This window comes from Colletotrichum graminicola (genome assembly GCF_000149035.1).
Source record: "Colletotrichum graminicola M1.001 genomic scaffold supercont1.24, whole genome shotgun sequence".
Classification (NCBI taxonomy): domain Eukaryota; kingdom Fungi; phylum Ascomycota; class Sordariomycetes; order Glomerellales; family Glomerellaceae; genus Colletotrichum; species Colletotrichum graminicola.
The window spans coordinates 452,883-473,122 of NW_007361028.1; the positions used below are offsets into that span (position 1 = coordinate 452,883).

At 56.2% G+C, this 20,240-nt stretch overlaps 7 protein-coding genes across 7 annotated transcripts; 4 read left to right on the forward strand and 3 right to left on the reverse strand.

The window, feature by feature from the left end:
• Positions 1-144: 144 nt before the first annotated feature.
• GLRG_06466 (5'/3'-nucleotidase SurE) lies at positions 145-953 on the reverse strand (the record flags this gene model as incomplete). The annotated part of the gene is made up of 4 exons (XM_008097151.1): positions 145-291; positions 391-504; positions 557-871; positions 942-953. The coding sequence occupies 4 exons, from the start codon at positions 951-953 to the stop codon at positions 145-147; spliced, it is 588 nt and encodes a 195-aa protein (XP_008095342.1).
• Positions 954-2,265: 1,312 nt separating this feature from the next.
• GLRG_06467 (uncharacterized protein) lies at positions 2,266-5,100 on the forward strand (the record flags this gene model as incomplete). Its single annotated transcript, XM_008097152.1, has 4 exons — positions 2,266-2,444; positions 2,518-3,874; positions 3,933-4,065; positions 4,121-5,100. 4 exons carry the CDS (start codon positions 2,266-2,268, stop codon positions 5,098-5,100), a joined length of 2,649 nt encoding a protein of 882 aa, XP_008095343.1.
• Positions 5,101-7,238: 2,138 nt separating this feature from the next.
• Positions 7,239-8,137, forward strand: GLRG_06468 (uncharacterized protein; the record flags this gene model as incomplete). Its single annotated transcript, XM_008097153.1, has 2 exons — positions 7,239-7,533; positions 7,713-8,137. 2 exons carry the CDS (start codon positions 7,239-7,241, stop codon positions 8,135-8,137), a joined length of 720 nt encoding a protein of 239 aa, XP_008095344.1.
• A 119-nt stretch (positions 8,138-8,256) lies between these two features.
• On the reverse strand, positions 8,257-9,862 carry GLRG_06469 (uncharacterized protein; the record flags this gene model as incomplete). Its single annotated transcript, XM_008097154.1, has 2 exons — positions 8,257-9,623; positions 9,739-9,862. The coding sequence occupies 2 exons, from the start codon at positions 9,860-9,862 to the stop codon at positions 8,653-8,655; spliced, it is 1,095 nt and encodes a 364-aa protein (XP_008095345.1). The 3' UTR covers positions 8,257-8,652.
• Positions 9,863-9,896: 34 nt separating this feature from the next.
• Positions 9,897-10,427, reverse strand: GLRG_06470 (PRA1 family protein; the record flags this gene model as incomplete). Its single annotated transcript, XM_008097155.1, has 1 exon — positions 9,897-10,427. One exon carries the CDS (start codon positions 10,425-10,427, stop codon positions 9,897-9,899), a length of 531 nt encoding a protein of 176 aa, XP_008095346.1.
• Positions 10,428-15,900: 5,473 nt separating this feature from the next.
• On the forward strand, positions 15,901-16,955 carry GLRG_06471 (uncharacterized protein; the record flags this gene model as incomplete). Its single annotated transcript, XM_008097156.1, has 2 exons — positions 15,901-15,980; positions 16,187-16,955. 2 exons carry the CDS (start codon positions 15,901-15,903, stop codon positions 16,953-16,955), a joined length of 849 nt encoding a protein of 282 aa, XP_008095347.1.
• A 24-nt stretch (positions 16,956-16,979) lies between these two features.
• On the forward strand, positions 16,980-17,297 carry GLRG_06472 (uncharacterized protein; the record flags this gene model as incomplete). The annotated part of the gene is made up of 1 exon (XM_008097157.1): positions 16,980-17,297. One exon carries the CDS (start codon positions 16,980-16,982, stop codon positions 17,295-17,297), a length of 318 nt encoding a protein of 105 aa, XP_008095348.1.
• Between the last annotated feature and the right edge of the window lie 2,943 nt (positions 17,298-20,240).

A 20,240-nucleotide genomic window follows, 5' to 3' on the forward strand; every position in this document is an offset into this window, starting at 1 on the left:
TGCAAGTCTATCGTGTTCTATACGATGCTATATGCGATGTTATCTATCCATGTCAAACTTTCCTCTGCGTTGCTCATCAACGGACTTCTTCAAGCACCTCCGTCGTTGGGGTTGAGCTGGAAGCGAGTGTGCATGCACCTAATCTCACTTGTGCACGTCGACAGCTGTGAAACTCGCTCTCAAGGGCGCAACACTGATGACGCCATTGAGCGACGCCCACAAGTCCTCGCCCTCGGGACTCTCGTCCGCCTGGCGCTTGATGTCGGCCAGCTGCGGCGCCCACGGGAACTGCTAAGTGCGCGAGACTGCTAGCTTCTCAGGATCGGCGGGCGCAGGGCTGAACAGCCCTCCCGTGACCCACCGTCCATGTGCCGTAGTCGTCAGTCTCACCGGCCGGTCTGCGATGTCGGCGACCATGGGGAGGTTGACGCTGTACACCTCCACGTGGGGATGCCAGTCGCGCGCAAGGTCTTGGATGAGGTCGACGGCGCGGGCACACGCCGCCTGGATGACTTCATGAGGCTGCACCTCCTTGCGGCCGTGGTTGGGTCCCGACACGACCAGGCTTGAAGCCCGTGTGGAACAGGCCTATCTGAGTGCAGCTGGCGGGGAGGCCGTCGACGACAAGCCAGCGGTGGGTACGGTCCTCAGTCTCGTCGCAGCCGGGGACGGTGCATGTCTCGTTGGCAAAGGACGCTGGGCATCTGCTTGCGGCGGTCAAGGTCTTGCCGACTGCATGGGTCTTTCCGATCCAAGACAGCGGACGGTCAGGGATGACAACGACCGTTGTGTGGCCAGCCTTGTGCAAGGCGTCGACCCAGGGAGCGAAGTAGGGCGAGACGGAGGACGGGGGGCCGTCATCGTTGACAAGCTACGGGTGGAGGCGAATCAGTAACGGTGTTGCACTGCGTCATGGTGCGGCGGGAGGTAAAAGTATTTACCAAGAGCCGCATTCCTCGGGAGTCGGCGAGGTCCTTGTGAGAGGGAGAATGGTCCCTTGTCGAGGATCAGGCAGCAGGATGGATGATGACTGCAACAGCGCCAAGCCAAGGTGTCTCTCCAGTCCGGATTCCGCCCCGAGTGGCTAGCCTGAGCCGCAGCAGAAACAAGGAAACAAAGAGTTCGAGAAGGCGGGCGAAGGAAAGAAGAAGGTAAAAAAAAGAAAAGAGAAATCAGGCTGGCGGTTGAGGCCCGGCGGACGGAGATGGGTGGGTGGGTGGTGTAGACGTGAGTTTCCGGGACAGATTGTAGCTGGCTGGGCCAAGTATGATAGGCTCGGTCACTTCAGGAAGCTACCTAGGTGCGAAGAAGGAGGAGCCAGGTTTGTATTGTCCGATAACTTGGCTCCGACATGGTCGTCCTCGTCGTAGGAGTGGGTGTTTTGTCCGAGGAACAACACACAGTGTGAATCACACATGGTTGCCCGCCGACAACGGCAGGGTCGAATGGGATGGAGCCGCGAACAGGATCAAGGCGAAATGTGCAAAAAAAGGGTGTCTCCCAGCACTTGCCCGCTTGGCTGAGGTACGTCGAGATGGAATAATGCCTCATTTCGTATCGTGGACCATACAAGCAAGGTCTAGGGAAGTTGAGACGAGGCATCCCGTGACGGCGGTGCGCCTTGCGGTTTGCCCATGCATATGGATGGCTTCAGGCAGGCAGGCAGTCAGGTTTCGGGCAGCCAACATGGGCTCGCCCCGTCATGGTTTGCTGACAAAATGATTTACCTACATGGGCGCGCCGTCAACGGATTGCCTTAGGGAACACAACAGCAGCAGCAGGAGGAGGAGGAGGAGGAGGAGGAGGAGGAGTACCTAGACATGAGCTCTGCTCTCTGTGTTCGGGGTGTGCCGAGGAAAGAGGAAAGTCGTCGACTAAACTAAACTTGTCGCCCTATATCGGAGCTCATCCTCTTCTGTAACTCACCGAGACGCACTGGTCTCCCGCCCGTACAGTAGCCGTGGCTCCAATAGGTGGGTGTGCACCAAGATCCCGGACAAAAAGTACCGCGCAGCATCATCCATCACACTCACTCGCCCTCGTCGTCTTCGTGCCTTGATCTCGCATGCCTCACATGCCATTTGCTCCCCCTCCCACCAAGCAAGGCTCCCCTCCCCGTCGTGCAAACATAAGATGCTGCTTCCCTTTTTCTTTTGCGCCTACACACCTTCCTGCCACCTTTCCGGAAAACTCTATAAACACAGCCTCCGTATTAATCGAATTCCATAAGCCGCAAGTTCCCGTGAAAACTAACATTGTGTGGGCATGACACACTCTTTCAATACAAACACCAACGCCAATATCCCATTCCCATGGGCCGCCCAACCATTTGACGACCCTTCCGGCCCGCCATGGATGCCGAACGGTGGCCCGTCTGCTCAGTCCGTCGGACGCGCCCGCCTCCTCAGCACTGACGCCCCGAGGAACGATGCCTCCCTCATCAAGTGAGTTCCGCCTAACAAGACCCAGCCTTGGAAACCCCCAACACACACACACACACATTAACACGCCCACCAGGGACTTCAATGACGAACTTCCAGACCCTGGCGTCCACGACAACTCTCTCACTCAATCGTCCTGGACGTTGGTCGATGCGGCGCTGGCCGGTCCCACCGATCTACCCTTCGACCTTGCCATTGATAACGACATCCATCTTGATGCTGCCAAACCACTCTCGTACGATATCGCTGCTACGAGCAGTCGAGCAAGCTCCACAGGAATCGACGACGAGTCTATCGTCATCAGCCTCCCCGAGGATTTGTATGATGTCGGCTTTAGTGCCAGCTACGGCGACACCGTCCTGTCCGACATCAACAGCCCAGGCACAAGCTTCTCCGATGCTAACCCGTCGACGAATCCCTCCCTGGAGAACAGTCTCGTTTCTTCACGATGCCCATATCTCAGCAGCCAGGCAGAGAGTTTCAGGGCCGGTGCTTCCTCATGGAACGCAATGAGGGCCTCCCAGTCATCCATCACCAACGCCAATAGCAATCTTCAAGGCATTGGTTCTGCAAGTACGCCGACAAGTCTCCCGAGACAGAATACTAGCGCCTTGTCGACGGGACTGGCCGACCAGAGTCTATACCATGCTAGTGGTACCAGTCCCTCCTCGGAATACTTTAACCAGTGGAGTTTGTGCGCCAGCAACGATGCGATGGGGTCCTTCGACGAGGTCATGCCCGACGACTCGCCCCTCTCAGAAGCCTTCTTTTCAGACGTCGCAAGCCAGCCGGGCCCCTCTTTCGTCATCGTTCCTCCAGAGAAGCCTGATGTGACGATGGGCGACATCGACGACTTCGCAACGTCTGAATTCCTCATGGCCTCCGAAACACATCCCATTGACTACTACCTCTCGGCGACTTACGCCGCCGCCCAACTGGCGGAACCCCGAAGCGTACCGATGCCGCAAGCTTCTGCAGCCAATGCCGTGGGCCGCCTCTCGGTCCCATCGCGCCGAGCTCGTCGAAAGTCAGACCCTGGCCGTATGAATCCTCACGTGAGACCACATGCATCGGCTTCTCGGCTTCAACCAACCACGAGCAGTGCAAATCTATCGCCCCGAGTAAGTCCTACTCAGAACCCCAGGGCCTGCTTTCCCTCCGCCGCAGAGAGCCCTCGGTTTCAGCGGATGCGTTCGACGGACCCAGCGAGGGTCTCGGGTGTTGCTTTACCTATGAGCATCGCCTCTCGGCCCAGAAGGTTGACCGATCCCGGCCAACCCACCGATGGCCAGGCCGTAATGCCTCGGCTGAGCCGACCGGGCCCCGCGCGTGGACGTCGACAGGGGCCGATGGACCCGGTCTCCCGTGGCCAGGCCAAGGAAACGCGAAACAGGAAGATGGTATGCATTCGATGCAAACATTCCAAACAGAAGGTATGTCATGTCACTTGCATGCGGATGGGCATAATTGCTAATCCACATTCAGTGCAAGCGAGACGACAACGACTCTCTCGACGGATCTTGTAACGGTTGCAAAAAGCATGGCGGTTCTCAGAGGTGGCCGGGGCCATGCATCAAAGCTCATTTTGAGGATCTTATCCTCGCCGGCTCGTGCAACTACGTCTGTAAGTCGTATAATCCGCTTCTCTTCGGTGTCAAGATGTACTAACTCTGTTCCAGCTTCGCATGCCATCCACCACCCGACACTCGGTCACATCACACGCATTCGTCGGGAGCTTCCCAGACAGATCGACCTCAACGTACTTCTGGCCAGGTTGGACCAGGCGCGTCAGAAGTTCAACGTCAAGGTTTACCAAGACGGGCGGCCCCTTTACGTCCTTGACCTCGATTGTTGCCATAAATATATCCAAGGCCTCCGACAACAGATGGATGCCGGCGAGTATGATTTTGCGACTTTCATTGACAGAGACATTCTTCGAACAGACCCGAGGAACGACGACTGGGAACGGTGCATGACGCAGACGGCGACACCGTGGGGTGATTGGCTTTCTTTGCTTTCCAGTGTCAACAACATGCCCAGCCGTGCCAGCTTCTCCTACGTATCCAAACCTTACTACCCTACACCGGTGGGGGCGGTGGGCGAGCAGCCCATGAACGTTGAGGATTCAGACGAAGCGGACAACCTTATACTCGCAGCCCAGCTGGCGCGGATCATGTGCCGCAAGCTCGAGGTCAAGGCTTACCAGCACCTACAGCGCCTTCTGCATGAGTCGGGGACAATGGAGGACGGCAGGGTGTTAGCATTCCTGCAGAGCCTGGGCCGTATCCTCTTGACACTACGGTGGCGGCTATCGTGGTGGGCCGCGGCGCCCGAAGTCGTCGGCACGAGCGACGACGAGGGCGACGGCAATGACACGGCCAACCGGCAGCGCGTCGAGCAGCGGGTCCAGTCCTTGTGTCGAGTGCTGTACTTCTACTACTGCTACGTCCGTAGACGGCTCCCAGTATGGACCAACATCGGGACGCTGAGCGGCATCCGCTCAAGGTACCCGGACACGCAGAGGGAGGTCTGGGACGACTTCCCCGGCGACGAGAGCCTGGAAGGGTTCGCGGCATGGATGGAACGGGGCAGAGGGCTTATCGTCGAGGCCGGGGTCGGGAGCCAAGCCCAACCCAGGTCAATAGGACTCGTGGCATAAACCTTTCGATGCCCCCGCTTACTGGGGTGGGCAACAGCACACGCACTGGCTGTGGATGCAAAGCAGGGCATCATGTTGGGTGTTTTTTTTTTCTTTTTTTTCCCTTTTCTTTCTTTTTTTTTGTACGAGATACCATAGACCTTGGGAACCAACGCCATTGTTAGATATTAGCCCGGGCTTCTTTCGTTTCTAGTTCATATACGACGTGCGAGCAAGATGTTGTTTTGCCATGGCCCTCTCTTTACTTGGTGAAATCCATATGAGACGACAATGGTGAATCAGACCAGAGCAGAAGTAAGGCACCAAGCACGGCCAAATACATGACAGGTGCCGAACCGAGTCCCACGCTATTCCAGGACACGTCGCCTCCAGTTTTGTCAAGCTCGAGTGGGAACCGGACCCATCTGGGTAACGGTACTCCGTACATCAGGCTCGACTGCTTTCCTAGAACCAGAGATGATGATACACAACCTTTTCCATGTACAAGTAGGTATCTCGGGCTCTACTACTAAGAAACGAACCATGGACACCCCTCGTATCCCCACCAGACCGCAACTGATCAACTAGGAATGCGCCCCGAAGCCGTCTAGCGTGGCGCATGTATAATGCAATATGGTATGTGTTAATTATGTATGTGCATTCATGTGCATCAACCCCAAGCATCAAGCCGCCAAGTCTTCTGAACTAGCTTCACGAGAACATGAGACGACGTGATAGAATGGGGGGGAGAGGAAGGGACCCTGTGAAACCGTGCCCGGAGCCCGTCCTGGATTCAAACACACATCACATCCACCACCTCCCCATTTTTGTCTGACTGTCTTCGAACAGGATCCCTATCTCGTCATATTTTCTCTCATCCGACCTGCGAGCCAGCGTGCTATCTAGGCAAGTCAATGCGCAGAAAACAGACAAAACATGGAACGAATATGAGCAAAAGCAGCGGTGAAAGGCCTGATACAACGTGAAGAGGCAGAAGAGAAGGACTTGTCCCGGCTCGATTGGCCGAACCACGGAAACCCCCCCGGGCTGGATGGGGAACCTCCTACCTGTCCCTCGGCCCAAGAGTCCAGACCAGACCTGATGTCCCAAGAGTCTCTCTCTCTGTCCTGCAAGGAGTCGACAGATTTTCCCACATGCCGCCCGCTCCCCGTCCACTCAGCATCAGGACAGACTTGGGCGTGCAGCGGACTGGGGCGAGAGGGGGGGAGGGCGGGGTTTCGTAAAACCTCCCATTTGCTCAACCGTGGACCGATTGCTTGCATGCATGCGCATTTTTTTAAGAATGCCTTGGTTGCTTGCATCCTTCATTTTCCTGTTCGCGCGCCAAGATTCGAAACAGAAAGTAAAAAAAATAAAGAAAATGAAAAAAGGCAGTCCTGTGAAGAAAAAAAAAAAAAAAACCCAATTGAATAAAATAAGACCACCCAAGGCAAATATAAAAAAGAAGACAAGAACAAAAAGGGAGTCGGTCCACCACCAGCTCTTACAAAAAGCGACTTGGGAATTCCCCCCCCCCCGTTATCTCGCCCATCCCACCGGTTCGTGAGCTTCGCTTCCCTTTTCCCGCTTCATTGGGCTTGGCTTCAATTAAAGCCCATGTCGTTAAAGTCATAGCTCGCCAACCCCGGACGCCGCCCCCCCCCTTCGCCAATCTTTCTCCCACGCCTTTACACTATATCTCGTGCCCGCTGATCGCGCGCCACGCTGAAAGAAAGAAGCAAAAGCCCGCTCGCTACGAAGCTAGGAAGACTCGCAAACATCCTCCTCCTCGCCTCCCCCTCCCCTTCCCCCTCCCCCTAGGGTCGCATTCTCCAGCCTCGCATATCGCACGCCGCACACAAGGGTTTGCCGAGTCTGTCCCTTTGTGTTGTGTGTGTGTGGGCTTTTCCCTTCCCACCTGCGTCTCACCACTCATTTTCCTCTTTCTCACCTTCCACATTTCCTTCCCTTCTCTCAATCGCACACATACCTTTCAACGTCCCCATCCCTTCCTCCACCTCCTCCGCAACCCATCAACCACGACAAGCCCAATCCCGGCTCGTCTCTTCTCCACCCCTTCTACATCCTCCTCGTCTCGCACAGACGGGAGGAACACCACCACCGGGGGAGTTAACAACGAAAAGAAGAAAACCATCACCATGGGCTTTTTCAACTTCGACACGGGGAGCGTCCTCTCCGCCCGCTCCTCCCACTCGCGCCGCGTCTCCAAGAAGCACCACAGCAGCAGCAGCAAGCATCGCTCCCGCTCCAACTCCTCGTCGCGCTCTCGCAAGCGCCACCACGCCGGCGGTAGCAGCAGCGCCGGCGGCGTCCCGGGCATCGCCGCCTCCATCTTCGGCGCCGGCAGCCCCGACAACCACAAGCACAACTCGTCCCGCTCCTCCTTCTTCGGCATCCCCAATGCCTCGCGCTCTTCCTTCTTCGGCCTCGGAGGTTAGTTCTCCCTCTCTCTCTCTCTCTCTCGTCGTCTTACCCTCTTTCTTCTCTTGATGCCGTGACACTCTGTGTTCGTGCTACACAGGCGAGACGGAAAAAAGAAAACCAAAAAAAAAAAAAAAACCCCCGTCCCGAGACATGCCAAACTAACGCTTCTATTACCACCCGATTCCCAGGCCGCCCCTCGTACTACAAACGCTCGCCCCGCAGCGGCTTCGTCCAGAAGACGCTCAAGCAGGTCAAGCGCCTCTGGCGCGACCTCGTCTACTACGCCAAGAAGCACCCCTACAAGGTCGTCGCCCTCGTCATCATGCCCCTCATCACCGGCGGCTTCCTTACCGCCCTGCTCGCCCGCTTCGGCCTGCGCCTGCCCCCCGGCATCGAGCGCATGATCGGCATCGGCGCCAGGGCCGCCTCGGGCGACTCCCTCGGCCTCGTCGGCGAGGCCGTCCGCATGGCCAGCGGCGCCGGCGGCAGCAGTCGCGCCCACGTCGAGCGCGGCTACGACGGGGACTACGCGTGGGAGAGGAGGAGCGTGGAGCGCGATAGCGGCGGCTGGACTGACGGCCTCATGAGCGGCGTTGCCAAGATGTTCATCTGAAGCTGCGGTCCCCACCTCCCTCCCTCGTTCCCCACACGGGTCCCTCTTTTTTGTTTTTGCCATGCATCATGATTCCAATGGGTTGGGTGGTCGTCTGCTATTTTTTATTTTTTTTATTTTTTCAAGGTTCTTGCTTGCTTGCTTGCTTTCGGCGGCGTTACAAGGGGGGCACATGGTTCTTGCTTCCTCTGTTGGTCCGTTCCTTGTGCAGGCGGCCCTGGGACGGGTGGAGCCTGCGAGAGCTTCGGACCATGACGGCGCACCATGTATATCTATCTACCTATATACCTTTTGCGCGATACCATTATCATGAGAACGATTTATGATCACAGACAGCAATGCTATATAATCCCACGGATCTTCCCATTGAGTTGAATATCACGCAAAGACAACGGATTTTGTAGGACACCCGGTGGTGGGACGTCGATTGAGAAACCAAGACTCTATATAATTGATACAAGATACGGGTGATGTGAGAGACTCTTGAGAGACCAGCGGTGGACAGAGGCCAAGACTCATTTCTTCTTCTTCCGACTGTTCGTAGGCTTTCTCTTGGACGGCGACGGGTTGGCAGATTTCTTGCCCCGCGAAACCCCACGCGCCGATTCACGAGTGGCGGCCTCCTCCACGACAACGGCCTCCTTGCGGCCACGTCTCGTCGTCGGAGGCGGCGGCTGCGGTGGTTGGGCAATCTGGGCGCCGTCGCCCGTGCCGTCGCTGGTGCTCTCCTCGCTGCTCTCCTCGCTGCTGTCTTCGCTGCTGTCCTCCTCGGGTGGCGGCGGACCGCGCAAGGCCCGGGAACTTCGCGTCACCGGGGGTGCAACCGAGGACCGACGTCCGTCTGTAGAGCCCGAGGCGTTGCGTCGCGAGGCGGCCACTTGGGGGCCCTCGACCTGAAACTGGAAGGGGTCGACATTTGAGCGCGACTTTGACATGGAGGACGTGGCCGACGACGCCGGCGACATGTCCGAAGGCTGACGGTGAGTGGGTCGCTGAGAAGCCGAAGTTGCCGAGCGGGTTCGGGTACGAGAAGCGTTGGGCGGTGGGAAGTAACCGATGGGCGGTAGCGGACCTCGCGTTTGTACTTCGGCGAACGTGCCCGGGGACGGATGGCGCGGCAGGTCGTCCTCGGCAGTCATCGTCGGCGACCTTTTGCGAGACGTCGGCTCAAACTGGGACAGCGGGATGGCGAACCTCTGCTCCTTTTCTTGGCGTTGCTTGCGCTCCTGCTTGCGCGCCTCCTTTTCCATGCGCTTCCTCCGCCGCTCGAGGGCCGCCATCTCCTCCTTGCTGAGGTTGACCTCCAGCTTGCCCCGTTCCTGTGCGCGCCGTACGCGGGCGAGGGCTCTCTGCGCCAGTGCCTCGTCCCGCTCTTTTGGTGACAAGAGCTCCCAGTCAATCTCGTTTTCTTCTTCGTCGTCGTCTTGGTCGGAAGAGTCGTCTTCAGAGTCCTCGGTGTCGTCTTCGTCGTCCTCGTCGTCCTCGTCTGAATGCCGATATCCGTGTCCTCTCCGCACCACAGCAGCCTTGCCACTCAAGTCCGTACCCGTAAAGCGGAGCGGGTCGCTGGCAAAGCGCTGCCCTCGCGAAAGCAAACCAACGCCTTGCGTATCTGAATCTTCCAATTCTGTCTCGAGTTCCTCGACAACTCTCCTTCCATCCTCCCAGGACCCCTGTTGCGGCGCTCCCTCTTTCCTCCGCCCGCGCCTTGATGGTCTTCCCCATTGGGGCGCAAATTTGGGAGCTCGCGGCCGACCATCTAGACCGCCTCCCCGGAAAAAGCCTCATCGATGGGCTTGTCCATAAAAGCAGCGTGGCCGAGGACGACCACGCCGGAAGCACCCACGAGCCACAGCAGCGTCGCAAAGGGCGAGGCATACAGGCCGAGGGGCACGGAAATGACGAGGAGACCGGTCCAGAGCTGGGAGGTGGTGGCTCTGAATGTGCCGATCTCGAGGTCACGACCGTCGAGTTTGCCAATGAGGAACATGCCGGCAATGACAAAGATGATGTCGAACAGCAAGACCCAGTTTGTCAACAGGGCGTAGACGCTGAGCATCAGAAAGACGACGCTGTAGTTGCTGGAGAAGTAGGAGAGATTGTAGTTCCATCGCGACTGGACCTCGCCGAAGTTGGCGGGCTTGGAGAGGCGCTTCATGTCGAAGAACTCGGAGATGGGACGCAGGTTGGCGAAGCGTCCGCTCAAGCCACCGGAGCGCATGCTGTTAAGGCGGTCCTGGAGGTTGAGGCGAGACGTCAAGGCGTCGAGGGGGATCTGGATGCGAGACATGGTGTCGGTGTGATGTGATGGATGGGACGTCGCAAGGGTGGTTGATTGTTAGGCGTCGGGGGTGGTGATGGCGGGTGACGGGAGGTCGGTTCGATGTCGAGAAGAGAGGCAAAAGGGTTTATAGAGGATGGCTGCCCTTTGGTTGGCGGCAAGAGACACAGCGTGTTCTATTTAAGCGGGTGAGGGTTAGCGTCGTGGGCAGGGTTGACAGGCGAGGAGAGACTATGTATGATGGGTTTGAAACAATTGAGGAGGTTCAGGCCATGTGTCTTTTCAGCTCCATTCCATGTGGAATTAGCTTTTTCGACGCGCGGGAACGGAACGCGTACGTACTTATTTGGAGGCGTTGACTGCGCTAAGGTAGGTATTGGGTGGCCGGGTGCCTGGAGAGGGCGATATGCAGGATGGTGCAGGATAAGGTGAATGACGGAAGTCAACAAAGTCGCGGTTGCTGATGCTGTTGCGATTCGTGGCCGTCGTGACTCGGCAACACAATGCCGAAATACCTGATTCTTTTTTTTTTTTGTCCCCGTCCCTTTTGCTCAGCAAGTTGACTGGATCCGTAATCTCTCTCGTCAGTCCAGTTCAGTTCAGGGGGGGGTACGTATTTTTGTAGTGTAGGTCGATGATCCCGCACGTCTGGTTGGTTGGATGATGTGTTACAGTGGAGAAGAATGGGAATATGGGGCAGCCAGTTCACTTGTCTATGTTTCCTGCCAAAAAAAGCAGACACGACAGAACTCTCAGTCTCTTTCGCTCTTGCCCCCCCCACACACACATTCTCTCTTAGTCGCCAAGACACAGGTCCAGCAGCCGGATGGAAGAGCAATCCGGTGGGCTGCAAGCTGGGAGAAGGGCGAATGCCAAATGCCCAATGGCAAATGTGGGATGCAGAGACGAAAGGGATGTGTTGTACGGTACGAAGGGGGAAGGAGAGAGAAAGGGGGAGGAAGGGGGAAAGCAGGAAAGGGGAAAGAGCACCTGCCCGAGAGAGAGAGGGCGGTGACTGCCCAAGTAGGTAGGTAGGTAGGTAGGTAGGATGATGCAGTGCGAATGGGCAGGAACAGCAGGTGCAAGCAAAGCTGCATCAAATGCACATACCTCGTTCGGTCACCTAGCTTCTTTCTCCCCTCAACCGAGGTCGAGATTGTTTTCTTCACCCTTCTGCTTAGGGTTTCCGATTCTTTGGTCGCCGGATTGTGCTGTGCTGAGGCGAGTCGATTGCGGGGACTCGCTCGCCTCTCGTCGTTCCTGGGACGGGTTTCTTCCTCCCTTTCGCCCCTTGCAAAGAACAAGAAAGATGTCACTGGTCGTGATGATGCATCTCCTCCCACTGTCCACCCTTCCGACTTTGGCAGCCAGAAAAGAGAAGTGACAACAGGTAACGGTGCAAGATGTAGAAGAGAAAGGAACAAGGAAAAGAATCGACGAGGAAAAGAAGCGACGGAGGGGATGGGGACATGGGCAACCCAAGGGTAATGAAGAGAGCTCTGACCGCCCCTCTTGCACCAGAGACAGACTTTTCTTTCTCGTCTTGGTGGATGTGGTGGTGGTGGTATATCAGATTGTTGGGCTGCAACTAATGCTACACCGTATCCAATGGGTCTTGCTTTGGTATGACACTACCACGTCTGCTGCGTTCCTTGGTCTTCTTTTCGCCTTGCTTCTGACGCATCCGGACGGGGTGAGAGCAAGACACAAGCAGGACATGACAGGACGGGCCCAGCTCCATCCAAAGACACAGCCAGCAAGCATCATGGCACGAATCGGTTCGACAGGCAGGTTGGGCCACTTCATGCAAGCTTCAGCAAGTCAGAGCCGGCCAAGTCACACTGCGAGGCTGCCGACCCTTCCCACACCGCATCTGCCCGCTTGCTGCTCCGGTCTATCCATGCCGTTACAAGACAGAGAGAGATGGACCCCATGTTTCTTAATGATGAGACCCGGAGGCGGTGGGAAGCACTAGCCACCGCCCCTCAGCCATCGCTCATCGGGTTCTCCAACAGTCCGTCCAATAGGTAGGTATTGCAAAGGCAGAGAGAGAGTTGCGGGCATGTCAGGAACCCATGTTGGGCTAGTGGGTAGTGTCGTGGCTGGCCCCCGAGAACGCCCCCCCCCCCCCCCCCCCCAATACCAGATGCCCCGAGCGATGATAAAGTGAAGCCATTGCCCGCTGATCGTGACGTGAGGCCAATGACCTAGATTTGTAGCAAGGATGACGGCCGAGCTAGACGAGTTTTTATTTATTGATTTCTCGTTGATTTTTATTTTATTCTTCTTACCCTTCCTTTCTCCCTCAACACGAGTAGGAAAACGGGCAACGAGTTAAATATCATGTCAGGCAGGCCGCGGCATTAATGTCTCTGCAGTCTCAGACAATCACCAACGCCTCGCATGCTTGTCAACTTCGAACTACCGTTTGAAGCCCCAGTCTCGAAAGCAAGGCCGTCACGTCAAGCTTGTGTGGATAAACCCCGACCGAGGCTGAAAGGCATACACGTACACGTACGTAAACAATCTACTTGCAACGCTCAAAACACATACGCCATCTTGGCGGCACACGTCTGTCCACCTCACTTTATCGTACACGTACTTTAACGGTAAAAAGGCATTGCCGAAGCTATTGTAACAATTATCGGAACCGCGTTCCGAGAGCCATGTGTCACCACAATCGGAGGAGCAAGCGCAGTAAGCCACAAACGAGTCCCATCTCACCGTGGCCTCTGCTTTCTTTCCTGCTTTCCTGCTTCCTTCTCCCACCTCTATTATTTGCTGCCGCTAGTGAGCGAATTGCTATTACCTACGGAGTACGGATAGGAGCACCAAAGTTCTAAAAAAAAAACTAAAAAAAAGGCCCCACCCATTCATTCCCGAATCCGTGTTGGATCCATCCTCCATGCTCGTTGATCATCACGAAATCTCGCCCCGTATCCACTGAGCCACTCGGTCAGCAGCCAGGGTCCCTGACTCGGCATTCCGGAATGGACAACAACGGATGGACGTCGAGGTGAAGTTGCGAGCACACCTTGGTAACCCAGGTCAAGCTCGCTGAAGCTCGAGATGCAAGTCCAGTCTGTAAGTGTACGTGTATGTCCAAGTACACCATACCATACCATACCATACCACACGATGCACATATATACACACTCTATGCATGTCGTGACACCTCGTGCCATGGCCTTTTCTCTGCACGACACGAGCTCCATTCTGCTCATGTTGGCTTGCTTCGAGGTAAAATACTCGATAGCTGCTGCGTCTACGGATACTCCGTAGTGTAGCGTTGTTCATCTCGTTTCCTTGCCTAGCTTTACCCTCTCCCTTCCCCGGCCTTGCTTGCCTGCACTTTACATTACCGATTCTCTTTCTCTTCCTCTTTCTCCTTCTCTCTCTCTCCCCATCCATGCAAAGTCCCAGCACAGGTAAGCGATACAAATGCTGCAACCAGCGCCACCTCCCGCGAGATGCTCGCTCTCTAAAACGATGCCGGGCTATCCCGTTCCGCCTCGTCTCGTCCGGTTCAAACAGACACGGACGCAGCGAACGTTGTCGATGGGGGTCGGGATGGAAGCGGCGCACGTCCTCTCCACCCGTGCCGTCGCCGCTCCCCCACCACCACCACACCACCCCCCCTCTAACGTACTCCCCCTCCGATCCCAATCTTCTAGACCTCTTTTACTTTGAACTAGGTACTGTTATTGAAATCTCGTTTCTATTCTCATTCATCCCAGGTCATTACGTCTCCTATCCGCCTGCCCGGCCTACCTAGGTACTTACTCTCCGGTACCTTGTTCAACAGACTTGCTTTGCCTTTCCTCTTCGTCCTCATACACAGTTTCCATACGAATACATCCGAAGGGACGGACACCTTTGTTGCATCAGAACAGAAGCAGAAGCGCACTACGTGACGTGACTGCTGCTGATGGTGTTCTATCACATCTCATCCCTCATTCTCGCGCGCCAAGCGAGTGACCCGGGGGTGTGAAGTAAGAGCTGGGAGTCACACGCCCAGACATCCATCCCATCCCCCATCCTGGCCGGCCCTCTCTCCCTACCTACCACACTCATCCTGGGGGACGGAGAGAGAGCTCTCTCACCTCACACCCCCCCTCTCCCTCCTGCTCGACGCCGAACCAGGCGTGCCGTCCTTTTCCAGGATTGGGCAAACAGCGTGAACCCCGCCACGCTCACCAGATACGTTGCTGTCGCTGCAATGGATGGGATACGTACCATGCCCTTTTTGTAGCAGCAGTTGCTTTGCTGTCGCAAGAACTGTTGCTGCAGCTGTGCTGTCCCTTGATTAGATATTGCATCCGTACCTACTACATACGTACCTTGGTAATTACAGACAGGCGAACAGGGAGACACGGGACAGCTATGAGAGAGCTATATGCACCTTCCAACGCGAGCTACCCCCCCCAATCACTCGTTCTCATTCCCCGAAGCGAGGGTATTGACTGCATGTGCCGCCGTACCTGAACCTGGCCAGGACCTTGTCCAAACCACCTACGTTCCAACCTGGTCCCGTCCTTCCGAGCTGGACCGATTGCTGTTTTGCCTCTTTCTCTCCCCTTTTGGCCAGCAAGCGTTGGCTCCCCTTCCCGTTGGTTGGCTCTCGCCCAGATCCGACCTGATTGATGCGAGGAGGCTGACATGGGCTCGATGTGTGTGTGTGTGTGTGTGTGTGCCCCGGTCCAGTGGCCGCGGGAGTAGGAATAGAAGTACAGTAGTAGTAACCGTAGGAAGGGGCAGCAGCCGGGAGTGTGAGGGGAGAAAAGCAATAATCATCTCCTGGTCCCAGAGGAGGAACGATCGAGCAAACAACCGAGAGACCATTAAGGGCCAAACCGTCTCTTTTTTTTTTTCTACCCCCCCCTTCCCGCAAACTCGCAGTTCTCATCCTTCCCGTCGGTGACCAGAGGGCCACTCACTATGAAATGATCCTTCCGTCCACTTCTTCCCTCCTTCAACCATCCCGCCTCCGTTTACCTGCCGCCGTCTCATGACGACTCGGCCATCATCAATCTGGATCAGCCCCGGCCTCGTCTGACCTAGACAACCGACGCCGCCGACGACGACGACAACAACAACACGGGCGATAACAAGCACGACGACCAAGACGAAAACGCCGACGACTATACGAGCGGTGGCTGACGCAGACCCCCCGTACATTGCCGCGCACCTGCGCTCTACCCATGCCCCCCACCAAGCCGGAAGGTATGATCTGTTCTTTACGTTTATCCAAATCGATTGATTGTCTGGTTTGTATGTTTGTTCGGTCGCAAAAAGTCGGGATTATCTCCCCCTATTGACCGGTTGATTGTTTGTTTGGTTGCGAGACGAACGAAAGGAGTCAAGCGACACGAGGGGGGGACGGCGATGGAAAGGACAGATTCGCAATCCTGGGGAAACGAGAAACCATCGCTGATTTAAACCCCGTCGGGCAAAAGAAGAAGAAAGCCTGGCAATGTCCATCATGGCCCCTCCCACGGCCGCAAAACGCCCGTACGCCGCCTTGAATAGAGGTGGTGCCAACATGCCCATCACCGAGTCATGGTGAGTCTTGATCGACGACAAGTCTATTTTGTTTTATTTCCGTTTTTATACATGTTTCCACTGCCGTTTTCTACCTTTCAAATGGACCCTCGAGGCAGACCTCCCCTTGCACGAACCACTGTGCCTTTTTTTTTTTTTTTTTTTCAATCACATCCGCTCCATGTAAAGCTTCCATTACTGATTTTTGATCCCGATAAAAAAAAAAGGCCCGAAACACCATACGCCGACTTTGATTGCTCCAAGTATGACTACGTGCCGACCGACGATGGCGGCTTCTGGCAATTGCAGCAGCAACATGCACCTTCAGAACAGCTGCCAAACGTAGTACCGCTCGTTGCCACTAGCAAATCGCCTATACAGCAACATCAAGACGTTGAATGGACGTGCTTGTCGGCAGCATGTCCTTCGAAGCCCTTCAAGCGCAAAATAGACCTTGACCGGCATTACCTTCAAGCCCACGCGGACAGCCAAACACAGCCGTCGCCCGCTCTTTCTCTCAAAGACATCACGCCCGCGACGAGTATCAGCAACCCGAGTCCCAAGATCACCACCAAGAAGAACCCGTCAGGCAGCGGCAAGGTCAAGGGCGCGGCGGGCGCGGCGGGCGCTGGTGTTGGCGTTGGCGCGGGAGCCAACGCAGGGAGCAGGAATAACAGCGTCAGCGCCACAGGCAAGGAGAAGGACGGGGCCTTTCTTTGCGACTATCCGGCCTGCACCCGCAAGAGCGAGCCCTTTAGCCGCAAAGACCGTTTGCGCGTCCACCTTACCGACGTTCACAAGGAAGACGTGGACAAGAAGACGGGCGACATGTCGGACTCGTGGTTGCAGGAGCGCAAAATCTATCCCAAGTGGTGGCGCTGCACAAAATGCCTCGACAGGGTCAAGATCGAAGAGAACGGGTGGGAGTGTCCCAAGGATGGCTTCAAGATCGAGGAAAGACGGCGCGAATTTCGCCAAAAGCAGCAATCCATGTAATACGCGCACGTGTGAGAGGATGAGATGATATCATCCTGCCATGCAGCCCGTCTCATCGCACTGCATCGCGTCACATTGCATCACACCGCATCGCCATACCGCGGTTGGCATGATTGGATTGACCAAGAACAAACAAGAGAAAAAAACGGAGTTTTATCGCATAAAAAGCTGTCTTCTGAGGGTTACCGGGAGGCGGCGTTTGGCCTGTACAAGGTTTGGTCCTTGATCTTTTATTTGTCATGGGGTTGGTTGGTAGGACTTATCTCAAGATCGAGACGCGGCATAAGGGACATTTGGGAGTCTTTTTCCTTGGACATATTGTTCCATTCACATTCTTCTTGAATGTTTTCATTTGGCATTACGGTTCAGCCTTGGCCTTGTCTTTCCGTTCATCCTTTTATCGACATTTCGACGTCCGTCTGTCTTTGGAAGCTTGCCTCTCCCTACCCTCCTCTCCTCATTTTTCCTTTTTTTTTTTTCGTTTTTTTCTTTCCCCGGACGACTTCAGTGTCGGTTCTCCCCCCCCCCCCCCCCCCCTAAGAATGCAGACATGATTGGGACCTTCACCCCTGCCTTCTTCGTTGACACTGAAAACCAAAAGTACCTCGGCTTCCTGGTGCCCGGATCGTCCGGTCTTCTTGGCAGTCCGTATCCAGAGCTGTTGCCCTGACTCCCCCGAGCTTACTCTTCGGACAGACGGCCCGTTATGTATCCATCGTTTCTCTTGGTACTTTCTCGCACACCATTACGCCCAAAAGACGGATATCCCATTCATTGTTTTCGCAAACCAATGATAGTATTTTTTTTCTTCTTCTTCTTCTTTTTTACCGAATCAATACCCGCCTGATACTCGAGTCCTCAGGCCCGCGACGGTTGCCCCCAAGAATATGCACCCAGAGACTTTCACACCCAGCTCGCGCCAATATTCCGTCAGCAGGCTCTACATAGTAAAATCCTATTTAGAATACCCGCAGCGCGCATCCCATACCCCAATCTACCACGCGCAGAAGATACCACAAACCAGTAGGGGGTGGTCTGATTCACACCAACTACAGGCGCTGGCTCCCCCCCCCCTGGGCAAAGGTGGTGGTGGTGCTCAGCTCAACCTCCAATCTGGGAGTCCCCATCTTGCTGCAGATGCTATGGACGCCGTGATTGGCGAGAGGGGGAAAAGAAAATGAACCTGCAGTCCCAACGGAACAATGTGGCCCTGGGCCTTTTTGGCACCCCCCTTTACCCTTGACCATGACTGGGCTGTTTGCGACCCTCCATCTGTGTTCTGCGTGGTATCGCCCTTTGCTCCCCGTCCGTTGGCGCGGTCTACTTCATGGTGGCCAGGTTTCGAGGGGGACCCTTTCCGTGCTGCCGATCATGCCAGCACATCGCCCTTGTTCTAGGAATGGCCTCCCAGGACAACCTCTATCTGACTGTTAGATGTTGGTACATGCCGTTTCCTTGTGAAGAGTATACCTTTTCTAGCCTTTTCATTTACTTAGATCCTGTCATCGGAGATGGGCTAGGCTGAGCTCAATACGAGTTAATGCCGAGAATTCTGTGGGCGTCGGTGGAGATGACGTACTTGGCATGTACTCGAGACCATGACGACGTCACGCGACGCATCAATCGGCCTCTCTTCGTCGACTGAGGCCATCATCAACGCTAGATGACCGTTGCGGTGCTACCGACGGCTTGGTTGTGATAGATCAAATGTGAATGCGAAACCCAAAACGCTGACCCTCGAAGGAAAAAGCTCATGCTGCGCCTCGAGGTTCTCAAGTCCAAAGCAATACACTTCTCGAGGTTTTCCGAACGATACCGCACACTTATGAAGGCCCAATTGAGAGTCGGCTACTGTTCAAGAGGAACTAGTTGTGGTACAATGCCTTGGTTGATGCAATTGACAATGCCTCGCGGACCACATCGGCTTTGCTCTGTTTCGTGACTTGGAGAACAACGGCCCTTGAGCAAAACATGTCTCTCTTTTGTCCAACGATAAACAAAACCACCATTGATCTTGACTTACGGTGACATGGCCATTGTTCTAACACAATGGCGAGCTTCGTCCCCTTGTTCGACCAGCCTGCTGTTCGACGACCATGAGGAATTGGCATCGCGGTTTTAAACGTCCAAACATCTCCTGGCCGGCGAACCCTCCACGGCCGACATGGAACGAATAATACGCCCTGGACGAATTATCAACCATTTCCCACCACTGACTTGCTCAAGAAGAGAGATAGAGAGAGAGACGGGAAAGAAGCCCCATGCCAGTGCCGGGCTGCATGCTGCTGTAGCGAAGGCCTTGCCCCGACTAAGCCATGTGCATCAAGAAAGTGACATGGCACCAGTGCCCACAAACCGACGAAGGGATGGACGCCCGAGCCAACTACCCCCGCGACTCCATGGTCAAGCTCGGCGACGCCTGGAGGCTCGCCAGGGTCTACCACGCCACCTTCACGACGGTCCTCGACGACAGGCTACGGCCCGGGATGCAGTACCACGTCCACGAGTCGTTTGTCTACTGCGCCCACCCTTACCACGGCCCCTGCCGGACGGACTACGGCCTGGTGTGCCAGCTCGCCGAGGGCGAGTGCCCGGCCTGCGTCCACGACAAGGGCCTCCCGCGCAGGATCACGGCCCGCCGGGACGTGATGGACGGCGTGCTGCCGTTGCTCACCGGCGAGTTCCTCGAGCCCTCGCAGGCCGTGTTCGAATACGTTGCGCAGCTCGCCATCTTGGCCAAGCACATGGTCGCCCGCAAGGTCCCCAACGTGGTCCTCAGGGGCGCCATGGTCGAGCAGGTGGTCAAGGAGGTGCGCGCCGAGGTCTTTTGCCGCTCCTTCGACGCCCACTGGGTCGGGCCCGGCGTGGCGGACTGCGGGTGCTTCTCCGAGGACTACGGCTACTGCGGCAACCTGGGCCGCTTCCTCCGGCAGCAGGAGGCCTGCAGGATCCTGGACTTCCACAGGGAAATCGTCCTGCCCTACATCAACGTGCCGGACCCCGACGAGGACGACTGGGAGCTGGTCCTGGCCCGCGAGATGGTCGCCGAGTGGTTTGTCGAACGCCGGGCCGCCAGGTTCGACAAGGTCGCCATCTGCCGCTTTGAGACCAACCCCCACGAGGACCAGCGATACCACGATTGCCTGCAGCGGCTCGAGGCCGCTGTCGTCAAGTACACCGACCTCCTCCGCTTCGCGCTAGGGCCCGGGCCGGGGAGGGCCCGACCGCGCCGCGGAGCGCAACCTCCCGCGCGCGCGCCGTCTTCCCTCCCGGAAACCCCTGCAG